This window comes from Camellia sinensis, chromosome 7, assembly GCF_055761805.1.
Source record: "Camellia sinensis isolate YWXY chromosome 7, ASM5576180v1, whole genome shotgun sequence".
Classification (NCBI taxonomy): Eukaryota; Viridiplantae; Streptophyta; class Magnoliopsida; order Ericales; family Theaceae; genus Camellia; species Camellia sinensis.
Window position 1 is genome coordinate 111784009 of NC_138967.1, and position 26544 is coordinate 111810552.

Genomic DNA, 26544 nt, shown 5'->3' on the forward strand with positions numbered 1-26544 from the left:
GGTAGAGATTTCTGGTCAGTCTCGCTAGAGCTGTGCAAAGAATACATGTTGCTAATGAAATGCCAGTTGCAGAGGCAATGAGATCTCTATCATTTGACAGTTTGACAATCATTTTCCCTCTAAACTGTAGGCCTCTTATTTATAGTGTCACAAACCTTTTGCTAATTCATGCCAGGATTTTGGCCATTGTCTGATTTTTATTTTTACTTTTTCCTCTTTCGTTTTCCCAATATTTCATAGGTACAAAAGAAGGTGCAGATGAGAATAGAGTCACAAGGGATGTACTTGCAATCAATATTAGAGAAAAGCTCAAAAGAGCGGAACACTTGACATGAACTGCCTGTCAGTCTTGAGTCAACTCACCAACATCGATTTGTCTGAGTCAAATCTTATGGAAAATAGTAACTATTCAAATTTTAGCTTTTGTGTGTTATCATGAATCCATAGGATTAACCATTAGCAATCTGAATTTATAAGTCTTTATCAACCATGGTTTAGATCAAATCCATGTATCATTCATCATGAATTCAATCAGTCTGCTAACTTTTTCTTCCTTTACTTTCTTCTTCTTCTTCTTCTTCTTCTTCTTCTTCCTCTTCTTCTTATTTTCACTCCTAAATAGGCATGACACTATTTCCACTTGTGGTGAAACTCGGTTCTGCTGTAAGTCGAATGATTTAAACATCGTCATGTGAGAACTTTGAAGATTGCCAGTCACAGAAATAAAAGATAACTTATTTCTTTGCTAGGCCAGCACAATAAAAAAATGAATTGATTTTGGTCATTGATGTTGCCAAAATGTCAACAGGGTGCACATTAAAGCAATGGGATGCTGCTCCCTAGCAAAACATGTGTTGATGTTGATAAAGTAAAGTAGCAAACCCACAAGGTTAGCTCAATTTGCATCCCGTAAGGTTAGCTTATTTAATTGATATCATTTAAATAAGTGCCTCTTAAAATAAAAATATGAGTTAAAATTTTTTTAAAATTTAAATCATATTATTTAATTTTAATTAAATTTATAAACATTAAATAAAAGTATCAATATATATTATTATAAACTTACTATCATTACCATCACCATCACCACTACCACTACCACTACCACTACCACCACCACCACCACCACCACCACCATCATGCTATTGTTGCCACCACTACCACTGCTATCGCTACAACTACCACCACTACCAACATGCCACCGCCACCACTACCACCCATTGTCATTGTTGCCACACCATCATTAACGCTACCACCATGACCACCACCACCAACATGCCACCGTCACTACCACTACAGCCACCACCATCATAATATAAAAATTGAAATATACAATTTAAAAATAATAAATTCTAATTTGATCTTATACATATCAAACAACTTATTTTTAGTTCAGCACAATTTTATCAAACAACTTTTTAGTTTAAAAAATTCATCATTCAATTTTCAATTCAGTCTTCATTTTTCAACTTTATCAATTCAACATTTAAAACTGAATGTATTAAGTACTAATCAATTACATCCGTTTGATAATCACAATTAATATCACTTAAAAATTTAAGTATGTCTTAAAATGTAGTTAAAACTTAAGAAAAAATTTAAATCATATGAAACTTACTTAATTCTGACTGAATTTATAAATATTAAACATAAATATCGATATATACTATCATAAACTCACTACCATTACCACTACCGCTGCCGGCGCCACCAACACTATGCCACCACTACCATCATGTCACCACGACCACCACCCACTATTACCACCACCTTTATCACCATTGTCATTGTTCCCATAAACACCATTATCATTGCTATCGCTACCACCATCAATGCTATTATGTCGCCGCCACCACTACCACTACCACTACCACCAACACATTATAACCGCCATACCATCACCACCACCACTACTATGACTACCACCATCACAATATAAAAATTGAAATATAATTTAAAAATAATAAATTTCAAATTGATCTTATACATATCAAACAACTTGATTTTAGTTAAGCACTTAAATTTTTATCAACTAGCTTTTTCAGTTTAAAAAATTCAACATTCAATTTTTAATACATAATTTTCAGTTTTTAACTTTATCAAACACCACCTAAGTGATTATATCAATTGATCCTTTATATATATGTATATATATATATAGTTATTTAAGGAAGAAAATAGGACAAAGAAAGGAAATTTATATAATCAATGGAAGCAAAAATTTTAAATATTCAAACCATCCTTGCAACATTAAGGTACTAAATTTTTAAAATTATTTTTATGGTACTTAAGTGGTGATTTATGGATACTACACATAAATCATTCTCATTCGTTAGATCTGTATAAAGAGAAAAAAAAAAAAAAAAATCAATCGTTGATTTGCTAATGAGTAAAATCAAATGAAAAAAATGAAATGATTTTCAGAGTCATTCCTATCACTAGAACTAATTCTACTAACCAAACAACATACTTACCATTGGATCCCCCATTACAAGGGTTCCCACTGCATGAACTCTGATTTGCTTACCTATTACAAATCCTCAACTTGGACTATCCACCACCAGCTACTTACCCACCTAAAATCTCACAAAATCACCCAAAAATAATAATAATAATAAGCGTAGATTCTCTCTCTCTCAACTTGGACAATCCCAAGAAGGTATTCAGTGCTCCCAGGGCAATGTCCAACTGTATCAAAAGCCACACATTCACATGACAATGTGCAACAGTCCTAGGAGCCACACATGCACATGGGAACTGTTATATATATATATATACGAAGATTCACTTGTGTGAATGTGCGACTCCTGAAAAATGAAAATGTTGAGGCATTCCCTTATAAGCATACAATAATACTCCCAAACATAACTGTGAGTGGTTTTCAAGTTTCAACCACCCTTTGGCAAAAGAAAAAAGAAAGGAGAAATGCTTTGGGATAGTTAAGAATTGAGCATGCAATGGTTTTAAAAAAAAAAACATTTAAGGGACACCAAGATTCCCTGCAATTTATTTTGATTAATGAGGGGGCTAACCAAAATGATTAGGCATCAAGTTTCTACAGCATAGGACCAACAAACCATTAGTAGCTAGCAACTTAGCAAGAAAAATAAGCCTGTACATAATTTTTTTTTCATATATGACAAGAAATAATGCCATGCTTTGTATTCTCTAATTTTATTTTACGTGACAGAACAAAAAGATGTGATAAGATTAGCTTTCTGTCACTTTAATTGCTTGATGTTTGTATGCCACCACAGCTTGTGGTGTGACCACAGTAACCGTTGGGACAGCTAAATCAAAATTGGCTTGCACTCACTACCACATACAGAACATGGTGATAAATTATATGGTAGGAATGGGCACTGGAATTTGTCAACTCACTGATTAATTGCACGAAGCTCCCACTTGCCCTCGCCATCAATCAATCGTAATTCCGTTGAATGGAATGGTATCAAAGCAGGACGCTGTGAGAAGCAAGAGAAAATGCTACGTGAACCGAACAATTATTAACAAATTAAAAAATTGAATTCAAAACAGTTTTTGTAGGACGTTAATGAATAACGTTTTGACATGATAAAGTGCATTGCAAAGAGTTTGAAGGAGATTTATCTGTCACATTGTAGTAAAGCGAGCTATGTTGTATAATGTAATTGCAATGATGAGAGAAAAAAAAAAAAGTCCAACTTCAGCACAAAATATACTATGTTTACATGCTTTTCTAGCTTACTAAACACAAACCAAGTGTCACCAGAAAAGTTTTATCTTGTGCATGCCAAACTACAATGTGTTAGATTCATCCTCAGCATATTAATAGAACTTACCTGTGAGGAGGTAACAACTGTGATCCCCATATTACTTGCAAGCCTATATAGATGCTCTTCAACATCAACACTTGTGGCACTGTAAAAAAAAAGTTTGAAACGAACGAATGAGATATCATAAGGTCATAGGCAGGCCTTTGCCTCGAGGACAAAAAGAAGAAAGAGGAATGCAAGTTTTTGTTGCATACTTGGTGCACTCATCAAGGATGCCGAATTTTGGCTTGTGAAAGAAGAGGCGTGCCTTGTAAAACAAAAAATACCATGTCAATAAGTTGAGCATTCCAATTCGCTAATATTAGTTAGTGTTCAAACAAGCATGAGATCAAGGTGGTAATGGTGTAGAATAAGTGAGCTCACCATGCCTAATCTTTGCTGCTCTCCAAGCGATAGGATGTCTTCCCAATTCTGACAAGTATCCCAGCTGCCTTCTCTTTCCAGAAGATATAGCAATTTAACATTTTCTAGAATAGTTTTTAAATGTGCATCAAGACTACTTGTCGCATTGACTGATGTTTGACCTGAGCATATAGAAGATTCTGTTACCCAGGAAATGCGATAAGATAAATAGAAACTATTTTACAAACTGACAAAAAAAAAAAAAAGTCAAGCACACTAACATATATATTGAAAAGTGAAAAATGGATACAAGATTTCTAGTCCATCAAACCACAAATATACAATAATCTAAATATTAGGGAAATTATTCAATATTTCCGAAGTACCACGTGTCTGTACTCCCTAGCCAATCATCATTCAATATGCCCCCTCATGTTCCCCATTCACCCAACACAATACCCTACATACCCACTTTCTGCACCAATCATAATACTATGGAATACCACGTGTCCATACTCTGGAATTACTGAATAATTACCTCTATATATTATGTGTAAGAGAGAGAGTATCGTCACTGAAAAAAATGCCAAAATTGAACTTCACAACAGGAGTACATGTCAAATTAAGATAACTCCCACTCCACACTCCCCAACCCACCCCACCTCACCCCACCCCACCCCACCCCAAGAAATAAGTTGGGGGGAAAAGGAAGAGAAAACCATTTTCTTTACACTTGTATTCATCCCTTCCCCCCAGTAGGAGAGTAGGGCATGTAAGTTCTCCTCTGCCAAGGTCCTGTGCCAGTGAACTTTTGTTGCCATACAACCAGACTGCACGACCTTGAGTTCATGGTAAATTTGAGTGGGTCACACCATTAAGAACAAAAACATATTGATAAACTACCACATGCCTGTATTTCACTAGGGAGAGAGAAGCATCACACCACTACTACGGCTAATAAATCCATCTATTAAATGAAAGAAACCTGGTTCTTTATGAACTTGGTAACTCAGGTGGGATAGGGACCAAGCAAAGAAAAGCTTTCCAATCAAATTTCATTTAAGTAATTGTTCAATACATTGGTGGCGCCACAGCCAACAAAGGGTATTCAATTGATTACCCTTTTTTCCCCCTTAGTACATATAGGTAATATCTCCATCAATTAGTCCACTCATAATTTGAATACCTAAACAAATTCACAAATTTTGAATGCTCATCTCATGAATCTTGAATATCCAAGTCACTCACTTCAAACATTGCACACCCATCCTACAACTTACAATATCTTTAAAAAAAAAAAAAATTTGTCTATAGAATGAAGTGTATGGTATATATATTTAAAGTTGATGTGATATGAACAATACTCAAAATGCATTTAGCACCATCAATTAGTCCACTCATAATTTGAATACCTAAACAAATTCACAAATTTTGAATGCTCATCTCATGAATCTTGAATATCCAAGTCACTCACTTCAAACATTGCACACCCATCCTACAACTTACAATATCTTTAAAAAAAAAAAAAAATTGTCTATAGAATGAAGTGTATGGTATATATATTTAAAGTTGATGTGATATGAACAATACTCAAAATGCATTTAGCACCATCCTTACAAAAACAAAAACAAAAACAAAAACAAAATATCTTGATAAATACAGATTGAAAAAAAAAAAAAAAAAAATGATTTCAAGCTCCCATGTATTTCTTATTATTATTTTTTGTTGAAATAATAGTAACGACATGTTAAAATTTCTTCTTTGTTTGTTATTCAAGAAGTTTAAATTAAGAAATTATTGAAAATGGATGATAGATTGACAAGTCTGATTTTTTTCTTTTTCTTTTCTTTGGCATAAATTTTACTCAAGTTTTTGAATGAATACCCTAATTAATATTTCTAGAGCTGCCACTGCCACTAGGTAACTAGACTAATGTAATCATGGTTATCAAAATCCCGATTTGGATCTTACAATCCATTTGGGCACAATCGATCCGGATCTTGTAAAAAATTCTTTATAGGTAGGATCTTTCGATCCTGGTAATGGGATCTTATAGGATCATGAAATCTCGATCCGAATTTGATCATATCCAATCCAATCCAATCCAATTTACAAGCCTTGTTTTGTATTGTATAACATATTTTATTGTAAATTTTATATTTGTTGTCTAAATGCCAATTTATGTGGTCAAAATAAATAATAAAAATTAAGTAGTATTGAATCAAATAGACTAAGAAAAACAAACTAGTGAACAGACATTTAAATATTGCGGTAATTTAAGAAAAATAACTAGTCCGAAAAACTAACTTAGCTTTAGCGAAGTCTGAGAATGGCAAGATGATTGAAACTTTATCTCAATTTTTGGAGACACTATTTTTGTGACTCAAATCTGCTCCACCAGGGATTCTAACCACAAACCTTATTTTTCGGTTAAGCCACTCTTTTGATTTCTTAATCTATTTTCATATCCAGTTTTGTTAAATATTTTTTCTTCACTTTTTATGCATTATTGTAGATTGCAAAGTATTTTGTTCTAGAATTCTTCTTCACCTTCTTTTTTGATGAAATACAAAACTTTTCCCATCGAGTTTTTTATTATATAATATTATATGTACATTTTACATGGAGTATTATACTTTTCACCATAGTTATCAAATTGGGATTCGTATCATGAATCGAAATAGTCTCATACCAAATCGCGAATCAAATCGAATCATGATCAGTTTTTTTAAATTACTTAAAAGCATATATCTACACATTTATATGTTAAATAAATCTTATGAATATGAAATATTTAGACTTAATAAATGCAAATGTTATTTTGAATGTTAATCACGTAGTTTAATAAGTAAAAAGTTAACAAAGATTCCTATGTAAGATCACCATCTTACGTTTTTTTCTTTTGTACATATTTCTTATAGACCATTCTTAATAAAGATAATAACCAAATAGACAAACTATCAATTTCTAAAGTAAAAATAATTACCAAAGTAACAATAATTAACAACGATATATTGATATTTGGACAATAAGCATACATATTTTTCTAAGTAACAATGAGCAAGTAATAAGAAATAATTATTTAGAATCTTTTACTTTAAAGCTTAAAACATTTTAAAATGTATAACTGACCTCACACATGTAATATTCAATTATATTCAATTTAATAAAATAATAATAGATAATTCATATTCTAACTTTAATCTTGAACATCTTTAGAAGATATATTATAATTTTTTAAAGGGAAAAAAATGAGAAAAATGTTAAAAATATGTTGGGTCTAACTGAATCTAATTAGATCCTATTAAAAACTCCATGATCACTAAAATAACAACAAATCATGTATATATGCTGCTTATTTTGGTATTAAACCTTATTAGAATTTTCACTAAAAAGATGGAGAAAAAAGAGTCGAAAATATGGCGGACAAAATAATTTCAAAAATTGCATGAATCAAATCATGAATTGATTGTAAATCGTGCAATTCACAAGAGATTCACTTCTAAAATAGATTAACTCATAGATTCGTATCGATTTTGCAAAAAATACGAATCAAATAGCGAATCATAAGATTCTGATAACAGAGCATTTCACAATATCTTCACTTCTTTTTAGTAGAATATAGGCTCATTTTGTGTATACTTTTTAAGAAATGTTTATTTAAATTAAATTATTACGTAATTTGTCTTTTTCAATAAAATTTTACGATCCTTGATTCAATTCTGCGATCTGATCCTATAAACACCTCCAACGATCCAACGTAGGATCCCGATTTTAACAACCTTGAATGTAATGATTAGATATTTATACCAACTAACCTTCTCTATACGAAGGTAATGTCCTTTGCTTTGCTTCCTCAAGAGAGAGTGGATATATGACTTGATCCCTTAGGGTTCCCAAGCATGTATAAGGTCGCTGCGGTATATAAAAGACACCACAGCCGTATCCAGTATCCTCATCGAGCTGTTGGTGCGGTTTAACAAGTCTTCCTCTTACAATGGGCCAAAGACTTCTAAGGACTCTGAAGATAGAACTTTTTCCACTTCCATTTGGACCTTCAAAATTGCAGACTCGTCAGATTTGTATTTACATTAAAAGATCGACAAAGAATATTACACTAACCAGTAACAAGCAGGCTTTTCCCTGGTAGTATGTCACAAGTCAACTTCCTAGCCAACAGTTTCTGAGATGGGCTAATAATATCCACTTTGGAGAAGGAAATGAGATCATTAGATTGAGTTTCTGCCAACTTAGTCGGTGATTCAATGAGAGCAACAGGATTATCTGCACGAGCACTGATTTTGTCAGCAGGAATGCATCACTCTCAAGTAACTTTATCAAGAAAAAATAAGATAGATTCAACTAAACAACTGATAGAAAAAGCAAGGGTTGTTATCAGCAAGGCAACTGATAGTGACAAAAAAACACGCAAATAAAATTTTCATCAAAAATCATTATTGCCTTTCAGGAATTACACACTCGTGGGGTCATAAAAAGTTATTTTCTTTTACTTGAAAAAAAGGCATGCCGACCAATTTTCTGAATAAGATTCTATTGGCCTAACATGCAAGTGAAATGCCCCATTGTATGAAAAATAGAAAGATGAATCTTTTGTCTAAAGAACCCTGGTGTAAAAGGTAATATTACTTGTGGACCAATATAAATTCACCAGAAACTCTAAAAAGATGCCAAAAAGCATAAAAATAGAATTCAAAGAGATCTAACTTCAATTCAAAAAACTTGAAAAATAAGTTACATTATGGAAAACATCCATGCTAAAAAATAGAAGAGACAAGAGACGCACCTTTTTGAGCAACATCTAGAAGCTCTTCCAGCTCAAAAATTCGATTAATACCTCCAGAGAGCTCGAGGTACTTCCTATGCAGTTCAAGAATGTCACCAAAAGCCAAAAAGCTTTGAGATACAACAGACGCTAAGAAACGCAGAGCATGAGCCAGTTCACCTGAAAAAAAAAATGAAGTACAAAACAGGCAAACTTCACTTTGTTAAGAAATACAATATTATTGCTCCAGTTCAACAAAATATTATCTACTTAAAGTAACCTTGAGTGGAAGTCAAGGCCCGATCCCCCTTGTGTTCCATAGCATATAACAAGCTCAAAGCCCAAGTAACATTATGTGGGAGCTGCTTTGTGATGAAGTCATCAAGTGTACCAAATAGCCATTTCTTTTGAAGAAGTAACTTAGAGTGATCAAGAAGGTCCTCAAATCTTGATTCAACCATCTGCTTGTCACAAAGAGCACCACCAGAAGATTTTAGATTCATGAAATTTTATGACAAGTGAATTCTATCTTAAAAAGTGACAATATCCTAAGACTTGTTTTGCATTATCCAAAAGTCAGTTTTCTTTCTTAATTTTAGAACTTACTTGTATCTTCTTTGAATGAGGCAAAGTAATAGAGAAAAGGGTATCTTTCCTTTCCTCCCCAAATGAGTTGAGCTTACGTTCTTGATACATACTAGCATCCTAGATTTAATTATGTTGGAGACCCTCAAAGCATCACAGACCCATGTTTGATCATTTAATTTCTTTTCTTTAAAAAAAATAAAAATTGATGTTGTTTGCACTGCCATGGAGATGGTCTGCTTAATACAAAAACAGAAAACTTAGTTGGAAAGGAGAAATAAAAAAAACAAGAGAATCAATTGCAGATATATGTTTTTGAGCTTCATCTTCCAAGTTATGCAATTCGTAATATAGAAATTCAGCTCAATCAATCAAAATTTATATATTTGTCTCATATAATAGTGTACAGAATTATACATATATACATATATATTTATATATATATACATTTGTGTGTATGTATATATATTAAACAGCCTCAACTAAGAAGGTAGATTCCATTTAGGAAACAAGCCAAACATCTCACGCAGCGTGTAGTGCACCCAACCCAACCATAACCTTCACTGGGTATCTAAATTTACTTTGATTGATAGCGACCCAGTAATGCAAAGATTTATCAGAATTCCCTTTCCTCCTTTTGAAGGAACTTTGATTTCTGAAATGAATATTCAAGCTCTGATTTCAAGTCAAATTTGCTACAAACATGCACCGGGGTGCTGTCTAGTTAGTACATAATAAATTTGTCAACATTACTATATGGTAATGGCCACAAATATACACAATTATGTTTAAACAACAGAAATTAGGCATTCAAGAATGCTTGCCAGAAATATCAAACAATATATATAAAAACAGAGGTGGTAACTCATGAACATTATTTCACGATCTAAATTTGAAACATATATAATATTGTAACATTCAAGAATCCTACCGCTTTTTCCCGAGCACCACCCCCAAAGAAAGCAATAGATTCAGCATGGGTACGCAATCTCTCGTGCATGAACCTAATTAATGCATGATATAATGTCAGATTGATGTTCACAGCAACATAGCTCTAAATCAGCAATAAAAAATAAAAAAAAAAGTAGCAGTAAATAAAACAAAATGACCTAAAGGTTCCTTCAAGTTGTTGCTCTCGACTTGCCAGATCACCAAAATCAGGAGCAACACTCCTTAGAAAACCCAGACCCAGTAACATATAAGCATATAAAATAGCAACTCCCCTCCTTCCAGTCAGCAGCTTCATTCTCCAGGTGAACCTAAGGAATTGAAGCATTAATTAAGATTATTGAAGGGATCAAGAAAATGTATTCATATTTCCCCATATCAACATCTGCTAATGAAGCCATGGCAAGTGCTGGCTCACCACCCAAAAACAGAATAGACTCAATTATAATTGCACACACTCACCATAAAATGTCAACAGTTGGCTTTACCATTCCAGTAACCAGCCCTGACAAGTCACCGGTTAACTTCTCCAGATCTTGAGTTATTCTCTGATCTGCATCGATATTCATGCTTGACATCTGGAATACCTACAAAAATGTAGATTTTCCATTGGTTTGACAACATTTTAGATGTTTGGCAGCCTAAGTTTTAGGAGCAACAAACAGATCACACAGCATTAAAGCAGAAGCCAAAACTTTTCTGGAATTCAGATTACAATTAAAATCTATGCACATGCACAAGATAGTTTGTTGCGAGTACTCTATGCTTTGAAAAAATTCTTCAAAAAGTATAACAAGATAAAAAAAAAACTATAAATCCCGCGGAAGCATATTCTATGACAAATTAAGCAAATTCCAAGCAAAGAAAATGATCCAAATCTAAGTTCACACTGAGTCAAATTAATTGGACAAGGGATTCCTATTTGATTACCTTGTAATATGCATTATTTCTCAAGTAGTTCTTTAGTAAATGTTGTGTCAATCGAATCCTCCATCCGAGGGCAAGCTTTGCTGTCAAGTGCCTATGAAACAAGAAATAATAAATTAAATATTAAACAATTGGCATTGAGATGAAGTCCTGCATTATGTGACAAAAAACTTAAGATCAGTAATGATCTTCAGGTCCAGTTTGTTCATTAATGTTAGATGATCAGAGTGTTCTTAAAAACAATCTATTACATAAGCCAATTCAACAACTGAACCCATTAAAAATAAAAAAGTTTTCCATAACAGATCTGAACATGCCCTTACAATTCATTCACATTCTCAAGACTAAAAAAGACTCATGCTGATGCCATGCAATGATGCAATCACAAGTTTTAGTTAAAAAGTAGCAAATAACGAGTTCCCATTAGCAAAACGTCTTTTAGTAATATAGGAATTCTCATGGAGTCTTTAGAAGGTTTTTGTACTTCATTTTTGTGGGTATTAAGTGATGTAATTTGGTTGGAAATTAAGAAAACGTTCAATGTATAGTTTACCTCAAAGAAGGTGCAACAAAAGAAGATGCAGCACTCTGAAGAATACTAACACCAATCAACCGAGTGAAGGCCGCCTTATCTTGCTCTAAAACATACTTTACAGTCGTCCCTGAAAAAACCAACGCATTTAAATCACAAAAGCTTTTCAATTTCCAAGAACATCATAAAGTTTAATTAATTTAGGAAAATAAAAAAGAAAAGAATACCATTTAAAGAGGCAATGCGATCTGATATCCAAGTTCTCGAAATCACAAGTACAGCAACTGCAAGGAGTTGTGCTCCCTGCTTATCAAGCACTGTGGGTACCTAAGAACGACCAGCAAGCAAAGATCAAAACTTTGTGTAAGAATGCAGTTTTCATTTGGCTCAGATATGTCAACATTTCAGATAAGTAATGGAAACAATGAAATATTTATAAATTCAAATAAAGAGCAGTAAAGTCCTCCCCCCCCTTCCCCCTTTTTTTATCAGAGTAGTGAAGTATATTAATAAGTGAAGATATACTGACTAAAATATTTTGTTGCATTGTTAGCTTTCAATTTCCCCAACAGGCTACTCCCTTTTTATTATTTGGATAAATGAATATAGCCTTTTAATGTCCTCCATCTTAGATGATAAGACAAACAAAAATTTTCAGAACTGTTATATTTCAACCATTTTACAGCATGCTTAGATGGACACAACTTTGTTTTGAGAAATACTTTGAATTTTGATTTTAATCCTTGTTTCTTTACAGTTCAATACAAAATGGAAATACTTCAGATGTTCCTATGGCAACAAAAAGGAACCAGAACACTTTGAGAAGAACGTAAAGATAAATGTCAAGAGATATATATATCTGGAATTGTTTAGTCACACATCAACAAGTTGGAGCTGGGCACTCACCCCTGAAGCTCAAAAAAACAAGATGATGACAAGCCAACCAAAGTGTGCTATAGGAACAACAAAGAAGGCAGAACATTGACTAAAAAAACTTAGAAAAGAGATTCGAAGTACAGAATCTGTTTCTTCAATTCTGAGATACACTACTTGCCCTTGGGTATTTTTGAACACGAAAATGTTTCCTATGCTAAAAACTATTTTCAAGGAACTCAATATTTTATATGCAACAAGGAATTTGGGGGGGGGGGGGGGGGGGGGGGGGAATCAGCATCTTTCGGATTTTTCTTCTGCCTACCATAGAGAGAAATCAGCATCTTTCAGATTTTTCTTGTGCCTACCATAGCAAGATGGCACAGATCGAGTACTAGGCAAACAATGCAGTACTTGGTTCATAATTTCCAGAAAACAACAAATTATTCTTATGTTGCTAAGAAATCAAGCTGGAACAGAATAAAATAAAATTACAGATAGCCGAACCCTGTTTGGTTTTTTCAAGTGCTATGATATGTTTTTAACTCCTCACTAGTTCAGCCTAGCATAAGAAACAAAGGTAACTAAATCAACTTAATTGAAAAACAAAAGCCTCCACTTCATTCAATAACAAACATTATTAGATTTAATTATATCAGAAAGGGAAAAAATGGAACACTCGTATTGATCAGCAATCAGTGGCTTATAATGACCAGTAACTAAAGGATCTTTTACAAATTCTTAGTCAACCTCACACCAGCCAGCATCATTACCAACATCAGTCATATAAATCATCACCATCCACCACTTTGTATGCATCGCTGACCCTACAATTATGCTCGCAGTGCTTTATCAACTAATCTCAGGTTCCCAGGGCAGTCTAATGCCTTCTATCAATGACGTGAGACAACCACAAGATCTTATAAATTTGAAAATCACCAATAAAATGTAGCATTCCTATGGGGACAACAGAGAGACATCCAGAAACAAACAAGCAACAGCTGTGACATGTATTAAGCCAAGAAAGCATAGTGGAATCAATGCTTTTGAGGTCGCAGCTCTTGCATCACAAATCCAGAACTGACACCAACAAGCATCACCGCAAAACATTCGACTTTAAGCAGAAAGCATATGAACACAAGTACCTTGAACATTTATGGAAGGTGAGGGTGAATGCAAGGTCTGAGGCTAATAAATCATTGCATAAAGTCCAGACGAGAACTTTAAAAAATATTACAGTAGAGAGAGAGAGAGAGAGATGTGTTCTTGCAGCTAAAGGCACTCACCAGTATTTTAAACATGGCAGCTACTCTCAACGGCAATAACCTTGGAGCAGTTTGGAGTTGTGGAACTAGGGGCAATGGAACATCATGATTCACAGGGGGGGATGCTGCTATTAGCTTCGAAACATATGATTGTGACTTTGAATTTGAGATTGAAGAATCCTAGATATAAGGTAACAACCAAAATTTGAAAATTCAAAGTTAGATCCAATAAAATAAAATAAAAAGAAAAGAAAAAAGCAATTCCGTAATAAAAGAACGTGTGATTTTTTAGCCCTTTCTTATGCACAATACCTTTTTTGCACTTGCAAATGCACGTTGAACTGCCATAGCATCACTTTGGCGTTCTGTTTCAGAAGGTTTCATCATATTGACCCCAGCTTCACCAAGAACTGCAGAGTCCTCCCTGAAGATTCCAGAACAGTGTTAAAAAACAAATATTAGCAGTTCGTGCAGTGAATAAACATGGACAATTTGAATCACCAACCCAAAAATCTAACCTCTTGTAATAAACCTGCCAGCCTCCTTCACCATCCAAGGACAGAACCACATCATGAAATGCCACTAGTGCAGGGCGATGGGATATGGTGATGCAAGATGTTCCCATTGCTCTGACCTTGGCACAGAAGCGCTCCTCCATGTCATTTGTCACGGCACTGGTGCATTCATCAAGAATAGCAAATTTGGGCTTATGGTAAAAGAGTCTGGCCATTCCCAATCTTTGTTGTTCTCCCAAAGATAGTTCATCACCCCAATTTATCTCTTTTTCAGATGGGTAACGATCTAATAAGTACTCAAGATCAACCTAGTAAAATGACAAAATTTCCACTAAAAGTCAATCCAAGTTGAATTTATGATTTCTTTAAGAGTCAAGAGATGACTAGTACCATGGCAAGAGACACTAAGTGAAAATGACACGGCTAAATTTCTTACATTTTTCAACAGTTCAACCATTTCACCGTGTGTCAGTGGCTCAGCCTCTTGATCTGCAGTAAGGGGATAGATTAACTGGTCACGAAGAGTTCCTACTGCTGTATATGGTCGTTGTGGCACATAGAAAATCTCCTTATTAAGATCAGAACCAAATCCAGGTTTCACAATATGGCCAGACACCAGTGGCCAAAGTCCTCCTAAAACTCGGAAAAGTGAGCTTTTGCCGCTACCATTAGGACCTTCAAACGAGATTGCAAAACAAGTTCCAATAAGATTAAAACCATAAGCAGTATCCATGAAAATCATGTTTTGAAACATATGTATTAAAACAAAGTTTAGAACTCTTCATGAAATTTCTTGTTATTCTTAGGGTATGAGAGAGGCGCACACACACACACACACACACAAAGGGATGGCTACTGATATTACTCCAGCAAATAATTGTCATTACAAAATTATTACAAGGAAGAAGGGAAGGGGTTATCAGAAAAGAAAAACAAAAGGTTGGCTGCAATAAGCAACACAAAATGGAAAATAATGACGGATTGAATGCACAAACAATATGTAAAGTAAAAATGAAGTTTTGAAAACATTTATTTGCTAGCTACCCCAATGAACAGTCAGAAATACAACTTATGTGAGGCACATACTTCAAAAAAAATTAAGTAACTCTGACGGGCACAACATGATAAAGGTACGGGTATAGGTTGATGTGTCCAAAGGCAACTGTAAGTGAAAGAGGAACTAATTTAAATTTAATGATATTTTTTCCCTTCTTCTAGATTAGTGAATGAATGATTTAAATGAAATTCCATGGCATGACCCCGTTTTGCATTCCTTGACAACATAATTTCCCAGAGTGTAGTACTTGGGATGGAGACTCTATGCTGAGTAAAAAAATCCTTATATTATACACAAAGAACTTTTAAACAAAACAGTGAAAATCATGCTCACTTTTCCTAATGTGTGGATTAAACTAATCCAACCCTTAGATGCATGGTTTAGTCCATGTGCGAAGGACCCTTTGACACTCAAATATAACGACATAACAAAACATGTGATTTCTAGACTAAGGCACGGCTCACATTGTTAACGGGCTACAACAAAAAGTCCATTATATCCCCATATCAAGTTTGTCTGAAACCCTACACTTCAATACAAAATTTGTTCTTTAAAGCACGAATTTGAACTATGAAATATTAGGGCTTTTAAAGCCCATAAAGATCCATATGTGTTACTAGAAAACATTAATACCATAGCAATATATGTTTTGGGACAAGCATTCCAAAACATGGTACAGCATTGTTTTACGTTGATCCCGAAGCTTTTCCTATTCATTTCCTTAACAATAAAAAACAAATAAAACAAGCTAAAATTTAGATAGAGTAGAGTTCTGACAAGATAAAAAATGTGCCATAATGCTCTTACACACGTGTTTTATATAATTAACTTGAAAAATAATATAAAGTACGGAACAAAAAGATTCGAACTGCCCAAGGAAAGAACTGGCACAATGAATGAAGAAACTGACAACTCATGTTTTTCGATGAATCATTTCTTCGGATAGAAGAAGATTATGAAACACTCATTCAAAATCTCACTTATAAAGATTAACCTGTGGAACGCACTTCTTTTTTTTCCTGAGGAATTTGCCATAATGCATCTAATATCATAAAAATAAAAAAAATTAATACAAATGTATTTTTTTATTGATGTTCGGAAGGAATTTACTTGTGTTTAGATACTCTCTATACAAATACCGCAATTTTGGGTAAGTAGCGCACCACGTTCCCACTGTACCACAACAAATCGTGTTCCAAGTAAGATAGATTCAAACCTGATGGAATCAAACACATTGGAAAACGCAACTTGGATGGCTGGATTTCCTATTCCAAGAGTTCTCTACCACCAAAAACCTTAAACAGTGAGTTTTGTCATTTTTTATCCCAAAAGTCTAGATTGTTCATAATCAAGCCCATGAGTATTGTCTGAAAATAAATTTTGAACACAAGGATTTAATATTTGACAATTTTGTATATGAATTCATTGACCAATTTTATCAAAACCAGTGATGTTGGGTGTGGTTTTTGCATAAATCCTTTACATCATGATTTCTCTCATCACTGGGCATAAAATTCAACCAAGAACACATTGAGGCCCCATTTGGGAATTGGCTATTTGTTGGCTTTTAACAAAAAGATTTTAATCAATTCTCACTCTAAATGAGTGAATTGAACAACCACCCAAACTAAATCTCATGATTACATGAAACTACGGTTTGTAATTTCAATTGGTAATCTAATCTGAACAAGGCTTGAACCAACTTGTCATAATAGATTGGGGCTACAGAAGTCCTATGATTCCATGTCTAATTATATAATTTAATTTTCACTCAAATATGCAGCAATTTTAACCAAGATTATCAAGAACAATATTATAGGCATTTTGATCATTTTAATGGGTGAGAAATGGAAGATATTTGTGGAGCTAACACGTGACATACAAGAACAGTTAAGTTGGATGGAAAATTTTGCATTTTAGTCAAAAAATCAAATTGGGGTTATATGGTTATATTTGAATGTCAGGGGGTCATCTACACATGACCAAACCACAAGGGGGTAGAATGAATTTTGCCCTACTTTTTAAAAATGCCTATCAAACTAAGGAAGACAATGAAGAACTTGAAATGACACTTGGACCTCAACACAAAACATATAAAGATGTTACCAGGTTATTTACTTGCCACAGTCAGTAATTAAATCCACATAAAAAAACAAAATACATATAAATACGCAGTCATATTTGATTTTTCCACATGCTCAGTTATAGCTCTCTATCTATTTAAAACCCTCTGGATTCTAGAGCCTCTCTTCAAACTTTTAGTTTACCATTCATCTTACATTTGTTTAAATTTACTAAAGCAAAAACTGCCAAGAACATTGCACAAATATTATATGATAGCTTTATTTGATTTTTCAATCATTTTTTACTATAAACACAAGAAATGCATGACAAATACACTCTTTCATACTGCATTCATGTTCTTCAAGGATGAATTTTCACAACAGTTGACAAAGCTTAGGTTTGGAGCTCAATGACAGTTTGCTTACTTTTTGGAGAATTAGATTTGAATGTCAGAAAATACCAGACTGAACAATTCCAATAGCTAGACTCAACTTTAAAAACGTTTTGTTTCTTTGGGTAGAAAACATTTTTTGGAAATCAATTTTTGTGCACTTTATAGCATTTGGTACGCTAGAAAACGAAAGTCAACAAAAAAAAAAAAAAAACCAGTGGATAGACGCAAAACAGTTTACAATAGCAATTGACCAAAGAAAAAAGCCAATGCCTAGCCAATACTAAACACAACATATAAAATGCAGAACAATTCATTTTTAACAATATTAACTAAGCTCCAACAACCATTCAAACCCTGTAGCTCAGCCAACAATGACCCCCACCTACTCCAGAGAGAGAGAGAGAGAGCTTACAATGAAGTATCAAACCCGTATTATGAATCCATACAAGAAATATTCTCTTATATTTCACGGTGGAGCAAAAGTGAACCGCATTTACAAAGACAAGCTGATGAAAAAATAACAAAATACATGCAAAAAATATGGATCATGTTCTAGTCAAAGAAAATACCTGTAATCAATAGATTAGATCCTGATTCAACCCTTAGAGTCAAATCCTCCACCAAAACATTACCAGTTGGAGTAACAACCTGTGGAATGCACAACAAAACTATAAGAACGTGGGTAACACAAATTGATCCCAAAACAGGGCAAGGTCTCCAATAATTTTTCAAGTACCTTCACATTATCAAACTCAATGTAATTAGCTTCACTAACATAATTCCTACTCCCTGTTCTTTGTAGAGAAGATGTATCTTGAATGCTTAGCTCTCTTGATACAATCATCAGTTCATGAATGCGATCAGCATAACCACTGCATATTATAAATGACCACAAAGTAAGGTACCAAAAGACAAACTGTCTGAGCATGCTTCATTCTTTCCACTATGTTCTATTGCCTTTAAAATCTAACAGGAAATTAGTAACTGCAAATACATCACAACAAATTACTGCAGGTCCATCAGAATTCATCAAAATTCAGCATAAAATACAGTTGGCATCTAAGGAGATTCATTCCAAAACAAAACACCTGTGTCCAGTAATTCAGTTTAAAATTCAACCTGCCTGAAATGATTCAGTCGCAGAAGAGAAAAAGTGAGCGAGAATCTGAACAATGAATTAAAGTATAAATTCTTCAATCCACCAAATTTGCAGATATTTGGTGATGAAATGAGAAAGTTATAACTTAAGATAATAACCATCTGAAAGTGTTTCACCCTAAAATGTTGAATATCGCGTAATACCTAAGTCGATTAAGCCGCCTTTGACTAATGGATAGAGTTCCCAGGGACTGAAATAGTGATATTATAACACTAGTATGATATCTTAGATTGCTCAGCATCTCCGCCCGTCCTAAAGTTGAAGTATCAGGTCTTAGATCACCAGAAAAGAACGGCTCAATAATCAAGATAACAGCAACAGTAGCACCAAGATACTTCAGTAAGAAATCTTGGATCATGCCAAACCACCAATGGTCATGAAGAACAACACGCATATGCCGAACAAGATTCTTAAACTTCTGCTGAATATGGGATTCCTCTCTAGTTTCACCACCATAAAAAGCGATACTCTCTGCATGAGTCCTTAATCGTGAGTGAACCTGCCTATACTCCCCTTCCAATTGCTGTTCTTTAGACATTAGTGTCCCAAATGAAGGAGAGAAGTTTCTGATCATGGCTCCTGCCCCTAAAACATAAGCCTGGAAAGAAACAATTTATTTTGAGATGACAAACTACTAACTGAAATAATTATCATGATAAGTTTAAAAATCAATCACTAAGAGGAATGCAATGTTGAGCAATAGTTTTACAAAAGCATCTAATATCAACGCCCACAAATCAAGTTGACAAGTTAAAGTAGTCCAAGGATGCAGATTTACCAATATCCAGAAAACATATTTTGGGCTTGCATATGAACATAGGCGCCAAGTATAGAGCAGACCATCAGTGACTGCTGTGAGATCATCCTGAACAATATCACTCAACTCGGAACAGAACCGTGGTACATCACTTGCAATCCGTTGTTCAGGATTAGTTATCCGACCATCAACATGTGACATTTTGTAGTATACCATGTTCTGAAACACAGATAACAGATGAATAAACAACACAGAAAGTAAATGCATTCATGGGAAAGTATATCCAGTCAAAAGTGACTAGTTCACCAAATTATGAGGCTCCATTGTTCTCTTCGTCTTAAGTAAGTTTGACCCATCAGTCTCATCCTTGTTATTATTGACTAATTGTCATCAAATAACAATTTTCATATATATCTATATAGAGAAAGAGAGAGAAACAGAGAGCAACAAATGAATGTTATCTATATGTACATATTTTGTTTGACCATCTAAATGTATGTGTTTATTGTTGGCTAAGATGTGTGTTTCTGTAAAGCTCCAGATTTTTTGACTTCATTTAGTCAAACCAACCTCATTGAATTAAGATCAGCGTCAGGCTTTGGCAAGCAAGCTCGGCGTCACGGACTGGGCACTTGTCATCCTCCGGAGAAGTTGGCTCCGCGAGTGGTACTGCATACCCTCGTGCATTAAGCTCAAGGATCCAACCTATGTGATGTGATAGAGATCTACTCTGTCTGCCTTGCTGCTCACACACTTATGTGCTTGCAAGATGCTTGATGTAAAACTCGCGTTACTAATGAGTCAATACGTGACATGCTACCATCGCTAATCCCTAACGCCCTCGTCAGGCTTGCCTTCATGCTTGTCTGTTCCCCTACCCATGGGAACCCGCCCAACGCAGACACCACCCTTGGCTCGAACCCCACAATGAAGGTGCTTAGTGTAAGTCCCACGTACCGTTCCAGTTTCAATGCCCCTAGGTTGGCTTTGATACCACTTCTCATGGACTGAGCACTTGTCATCCTCCCGAGAAGCCGACTCCACAAGTGGTACTGTGTACCCCGTGCATTAAGCCCAAGGATCCAACCCAAGTGATGCGATAGGGATCTACCCTGTCTGCCTTGCTACTCACACACTTATGTGTTTACAAGGTGCATGGTGTAGAACTCACATTACCAATGAGTCGGTACGTGACATTAGGCTCAACCTGGGCTTATGTGATACCCCTATTTTCAAGCTAGGTTTGGACAGACCTTCAACACAACTAAACACACCCGATTTACACCCGTAACATTACATTATTTCAAAGCAAAAGCCAGGTTAGCTTGTGCAGCTGTCTCTGCACAGAGATTTCAAAAATAACCCATCCTCAGGTCAATTTCCACTTGAGCAGTGAAAAAAGTAGTAATGCTATGATTAATTATGAAGGCATAAATAGCAACTGGAGGGTAGTTCTTATAGGAAAATTAGGCTACATTACTTACATGAGCTCTTTTGCAAAGGGATAGGTCTACAGCTCCCTATTGGTTACAGGTTTGCATTCATCATACAGAAGAACAAATGCAGATCTAACAAGTGAACAACCAACTGCCAACAATATGAGAGAACTTGCACAGGGCATTGATGATGCCCAAAATGCAATGCTATGTGTACACTCAGCACCATGTAGAGGAGAAATAACTGAACTAGAAAAAACAATTGGTGATGGGGAAAAAACAATCAATCCAACTAATCAAAAGAGATTAAAATAGGCAGCCACGGAAACAATAGGTATTGAACGATAGATATAGTAGTCTGCCAGTAACATTTGTGTCAATAACTACCTGAAAATACTGTGCATGAATAAGCTTTGTCAATATTTTTCTGAACCGCAGGCTTAAGGTCCCCGTTATGTACTTCGATGTAGAATGCAAGGTTGACTGAAGGAAACACAGCAGAAGATTTTCCAAAATCAGACGGAAAAAAGTTGGCACACGTCGAAGAAAAGCAGCACGGAATAGGAATCCTTGCACTTTTGCTAATCTATTGCTTAAAGCAGTTCGCAACACCTGCAAAAAGGTACAAAAAAGCAAACATTAAATTAAAGGCAGCAACCAATCCTTTCCATGATTCGAACTCATGTTTTACAGATAATCGTAATCAAATGGAAAGATCCATTTAAGTTTCGATAGTTTCAGCCGGCGCGTAAAAAGACAAAAAAATTAAAACCAAACATACAAATCTTCAAAACCCAACAATAGTTTCTTCCAATTAAAAATAAACAGAAAATTAAAATGAAACACTATCCATTGTCATTACATACTGTTTTTTTTACCAAAAAGAAAGCTTTATGTTTAAACAAAAACAACAATCTTATCCTTTTCCAATTAAATATAAAAAAAATAAAAAATAAAAAAAATAATTATGGTACATAACACTTACCTTATTATGAAAACAAAAGTAAAGATTCTAAAATTTATATTCTTTAGGTTGCCATTTGAACCAATGCATGATAGTGCACACCATCTTTCCAAAATTATTGCCTAATAAACCTCAAATGCATTCACAACTATAGATTATGTATTCCATGTCTGCCCTTATGAGGTCTGAGTTTGACATTATTTGTGGTCAAGGTGGCACATATTAAGAATTGGTGTGATCGAAAATTGAGTAATTACTACTCAATTGAATTTTGACTGTGATTTGGACTTCTAAATACACTGCATCTTTTAAATCTTTACACTGATCAATCAATGAAAATGTTTCTAACATTTTTACCCCCAAGCAAAATTACACTTGAAGAAGAAAATTAATTAAATTTCTTTCCAACCACCCAATTCTTTCCCTATCTCTATTATTCTTAATCTCACTCAAAAATCACAACCAATCTCATAAACTATGGTCATTGTTGTATAATTCATATTTATTTGAGTAATGGAGGATTCTAGTAACAAAAATGTGCATATTTTTCTACATAATTGGTGATTTTAAAACCTATTTCCAGGTTAAAACTTTGTTGAACCAACCAAGCCCAGACATACTTGATATGGTCGACGATCTTACTTGACTAAGACCAAACAATCTTAGTTTTTTCAGTGAACCAAGGTCGAATGGAGGTTTTTCTCCCATTTTCCAAAATGAAAGGATCTACATCAAACTACTCCCAAAAAACTCTCATTCTCAAAAAACTCCCAAACTGTTCAAAACAATAAACAACATTTTACAATAAACTAATATCTGTAAACCCTAAAATTTCAAACTGGGAATTGTCAGCAATGGAGCAGTGGGCCAACCAGAGGTGGGTGGAGGACGATCATCGATGACAAGCTGGTCGGTGGTCTACAATGGTCTGACTGGCAGTGGGCGGCCGGATGAGCATTGGTGACCAGCCAGCTGGTGGTCTACGATGGTCTGACAGGTGGTGGGAGAATGGGTAGGTGTACAAAAAAAAAAATGAGTATGATCCGAGGATGGGATTAATTTTGTTATAAATTGTTTGGTGGGTTAGAGGCAGTGGGTATAGAGTTTCCCTTCTAAAAAAGGAAATGTGAACACTAAATTTACAACTTAGGCAAATGGTCTATTTACCAAAACCCCAGTGTTCCTATTATAATTTATATGAGATTCTGATGCATTTTCTTCACATACAGAGGAAAAGCGTAAAACCAAATTCCAAGAATATCTTATAGATTATTAGTCTATCTACAAGTCAAAAGATAGAGACATGTACAGCCAACAAGCACATATTTACAGAGTACCTTTAAATGCCACGAAACAGTCAAGGGCTTCAGCATTTAAAACTAACAAAATAAAGCCTTGCGTCCCAATCAATTGTGGTTAGCTACATGAATCTTTTTTTCCTCCATTTTGTTCTGTCAAGGGCCGTATGCTCAATTAAATTAGGTACCAAATCTTTGTATTCGCATTCATGTTCATACAGGATCCGACGGGGTTTTAACGTGTTGGCTGTCTAGCTACCTAACACACAATAGATGAAAGCTGAAATTTTGATGTTGGGCGTTTCATTCTATAAATGCTGAAATTTGCAGATCTTTTTCGCATGTTGGGCTCAGAGTTGGCAAAGAAAGAAAGAAAAGAAAGTGTAAGAGACCACTCTTTTATGAGTTATATGAAGTATTTGGATGGAAAGACATTGTAGGTCTTTGAGGAGGTTGAGCTTTTGATTCATTGTCTGAGGAAAAAGTTGCACATTTACCTGATTTTGTTAACAAGAGAGTCTGTCCCTTGCTGTTTTTTGTTGATTGCTGACTTTTGGGAGAATTGTATATACCTGTAGATTATAGTCAATATAGTTTTGTCTCGGTCTATAAAAGGTTGCATGGTTGCATCCTACTGTTGGCACTTAATAATTTTTTCCTTATAATGATAATAATAATAATACATATTAATATACTAGTTCTATAGGTAAATGCATAGCACTCACCAATCCTGTTTAACGTTTTTGATTATCTTGCAAATTTCCAAGCATCTTGAAATGTTTCTGTTTATTCAATTATAATTCTTGCAAAGTAAGTATTCAAATGAATATCTAATAGAACAAATATTAACAGCCCTTTCAACAGCATTCACAAAGGGAATAAAGCAGAAATCACCAGAAAGTAATGAAGGAAACAGAGCAGCATATCAAAGTCACCAGATATAGTATTTTGAGGAGACACTAGTTTCAGACACATGAGACACATAAATCCACTAAAAAAGCAATATGAGTAAACAGAACATAGCATATCTAAACCACAAAATGCAGGCGTGGTCAAAAGAGGCTTACCACTATGCCCAATAAAGAGAGAAGATCCCTTGCCCCAATTCGCCCCATACGAGATAGAAGAATTGAAGCTAAAACCTGAAGTGACTTCAATCCACCTTTCTTTTTTTGCCTACTTTTCTTTACAATATTTTCATTCCCAACCACCTTCTCTAATTGTTCTTTATTATCACTGAGCCCATTGTAGTGACCAAAACAATCAGGCCTTTTGCCACAATATCTTGATCGCAAGTATGCAGCTGTCCCACCAGCAACCACGACACCAGTAGCAAGTAGTATTGCTTTCCTGTAGAAAAAAAGAGAAACTATGGGTCCACCACTGACAGAATTAAAATAGAAGGATCATACTAGAAAAGGAGTCACTCAAAAAGATGGTTCCAAAGCAATGAATTTACAGTTGATGCCAAGGACCATCCTAAATTTAAACAAGTCTTGAATTGCCTCATATTAGGTTAAATCTCGACAGACTAAATTTTTTAAATGTTTTTAATTATTTCAGTAAATTTCGTCAAATCCTACCAGACTCCACAAATTCTCATTCAAACAAAAACTATTATTTATTTTCTTAGTAACAAATAAAGCTATCACTAAATAGCACCAGAAGAGGTGCAATCCAAATACGCATGGGCATACAAAAGAGACTGCCTTGAAGGTCACATATTTAGCCTGTAATGCAAGTAGTTGAAACAAAACCCTTCATTGGAAGCCATGAATACAAAAGAGCATACCATGCTTAATCTTGTGGACCAGCATCTCATCCTCCTCAATGTAGGTCTACACAATTATCTCTATACAGTCCACCAAACACTTGACATTCAAATTATGGCCCTGTTTGGCACCTTGGTTTTTTGACTAATAAAGGCAAAAAGCTACTAAAAGACCAAAAGGTCAAAATTACTAAAAAAATCAAATCAAACACACTAGTCATTCAAGTTTTTTAATACAACTAAAAAAAGTCATTCCCAAACACATTAACTTTTTTGTTATACTCAACAAGTTAAAAATTCACTAAAAATGCCAAACCCCAAACGAGGACTATAACTTATTTGTCTTGCTGTTGTTCTAATTCAATAAACGAGTCCAACACAAATCTGAAATTCACCAAAGTTTTGCACATATAGGTTGTGTACAGTTTCACATCATAGTTTAACAACCGATGCGTGATAATATATTCTGAGAAGTTATGTAATCCTTTGCATTGAATGCAAGGTAAAAGAGCTGACTTTGTGTGTTTATGATAAAAAATAAAAAATAAAAAAGTATTGACGATTCTGTGCAGGCATGGCAATAGGTTCAAGATTGAGATTTGATTTCTAGTTCTTGAGTTTTTAGTTTTATATTGAAATTTTGGATTAGTCAATGCTTCATTTAGTGAGAATCTCACTTGCATAGAGATATTTGCAATAGGGTTTTTTTCAATAAAATTGGATTCATGCCTTAGTCTACAATATATGTGCTATGATTATCTTAATGCGTTGACAGCCTTTCCTAAATTCAATGGTATGCTATTGAAACTATCAATGTTTTCATTCTAATCCTTTTACTTTGTTACCAACTACATGTACTTGCTACAAGGACATGCTATAAAGTTCAAGCTCTACAGTATGTTTTCACAAGATCAAAGGTAGTCGCTTCTATGCCCGAATCAGAACTGGATCTCTAGAAACACTATGAATGATGGCCAGCGGTAAATACTATGTATTTATTAACCAATGGGTCATCTAAACATCTAATTATTCCAAACTTCCAGCCATGAAAATATCCAT

General features: G+C 34.5%; 1 protein-coding gene across 4 annotated transcripts in view; it reads right to left on the reverse strand.

Moving 5' to 3' along the window:
* Window positions 1–2978: 2978 nt before the first annotated feature.
* The window catches only part of LOC114283956 (ABC transporter D family member 1-like), a 37156-nt gene continuing 13590 nt past the window's right edge, over window positions 2979–26544 (reverse strand). For 2 of the 4 annotated variants that reach the window (XM_082879120.1, XM_082879121.1), the window contains 24 exons: window positions 24782–25064; window positions 21840–22064; window positions 20038–20235; window positions 19403–19857; window positions 18837–18972; window positions 18670–18748; window positions 15022–15260; window positions 14589–14893; window positions 14383–14494; window positions 14092–14250; window positions 12160–12259; window positions 11954–12062; window positions 11404–11494; window positions 10936–11060; window positions 10635–10784; window positions 10457–10529; window positions 9221–9401; window positions 8962–9120; window positions 8280–8441; window positions 7976–8212; window positions 4179–4339; window positions 4010–4062; window positions 3822–3900; window positions 2979–3464 (listed from right to left, as the gene is read on the reverse strand). In XM_082879120.1, the coding sequence (XP_082735246.1) occupies window positions 3378–3464; window positions 3822–3900; window positions 4010–4062; window positions 4179–4339; window positions 7976–8212; window positions 8280–8441; window positions 8962–9120; window positions 9221–9401; window positions 10457–10529; window positions 10635–10784; window positions 10936–11060; window positions 11404–11494; window positions 11954–12062; window positions 12160–12259; window positions 14092–14250; window positions 14383–14494; window positions 14589–14893; window positions 15022–15260; window positions 18670–18748; window positions 18837–18972; window positions 19403–19857; window positions 20038–20235; window positions 21840–22064; window positions 24782–25064 (3958 nt within the window). In that variant the 3' untranslated portion in view covers window positions 2979–3377. Of the gene's footprint in view, window positions 3465–3821; window positions 3901–4009; window positions 4063–4178; window positions 4358–7975; window positions 8213–8279; window positions 8442–8961; window positions 9121–9220; window positions 9402–10456; window positions 10530–10634; window positions 10785–10935; window positions 11061–11403; window positions 11495–11953; window positions 12063–12159; window positions 12260–14091; window positions 14251–14382; window positions 14495–14588; window positions 14894–15021; window positions 15261–18669; window positions 18749–18836; window positions 18973–19402; window positions 19858–20037; window positions 20236–21839; window positions 22065–24781; window positions 25065–26544 lie in introns of all 4 variants that reach the window. The other 2 variants (XM_082879118.1, XM_082879119.1) reach the window with 1 other exon arrangement.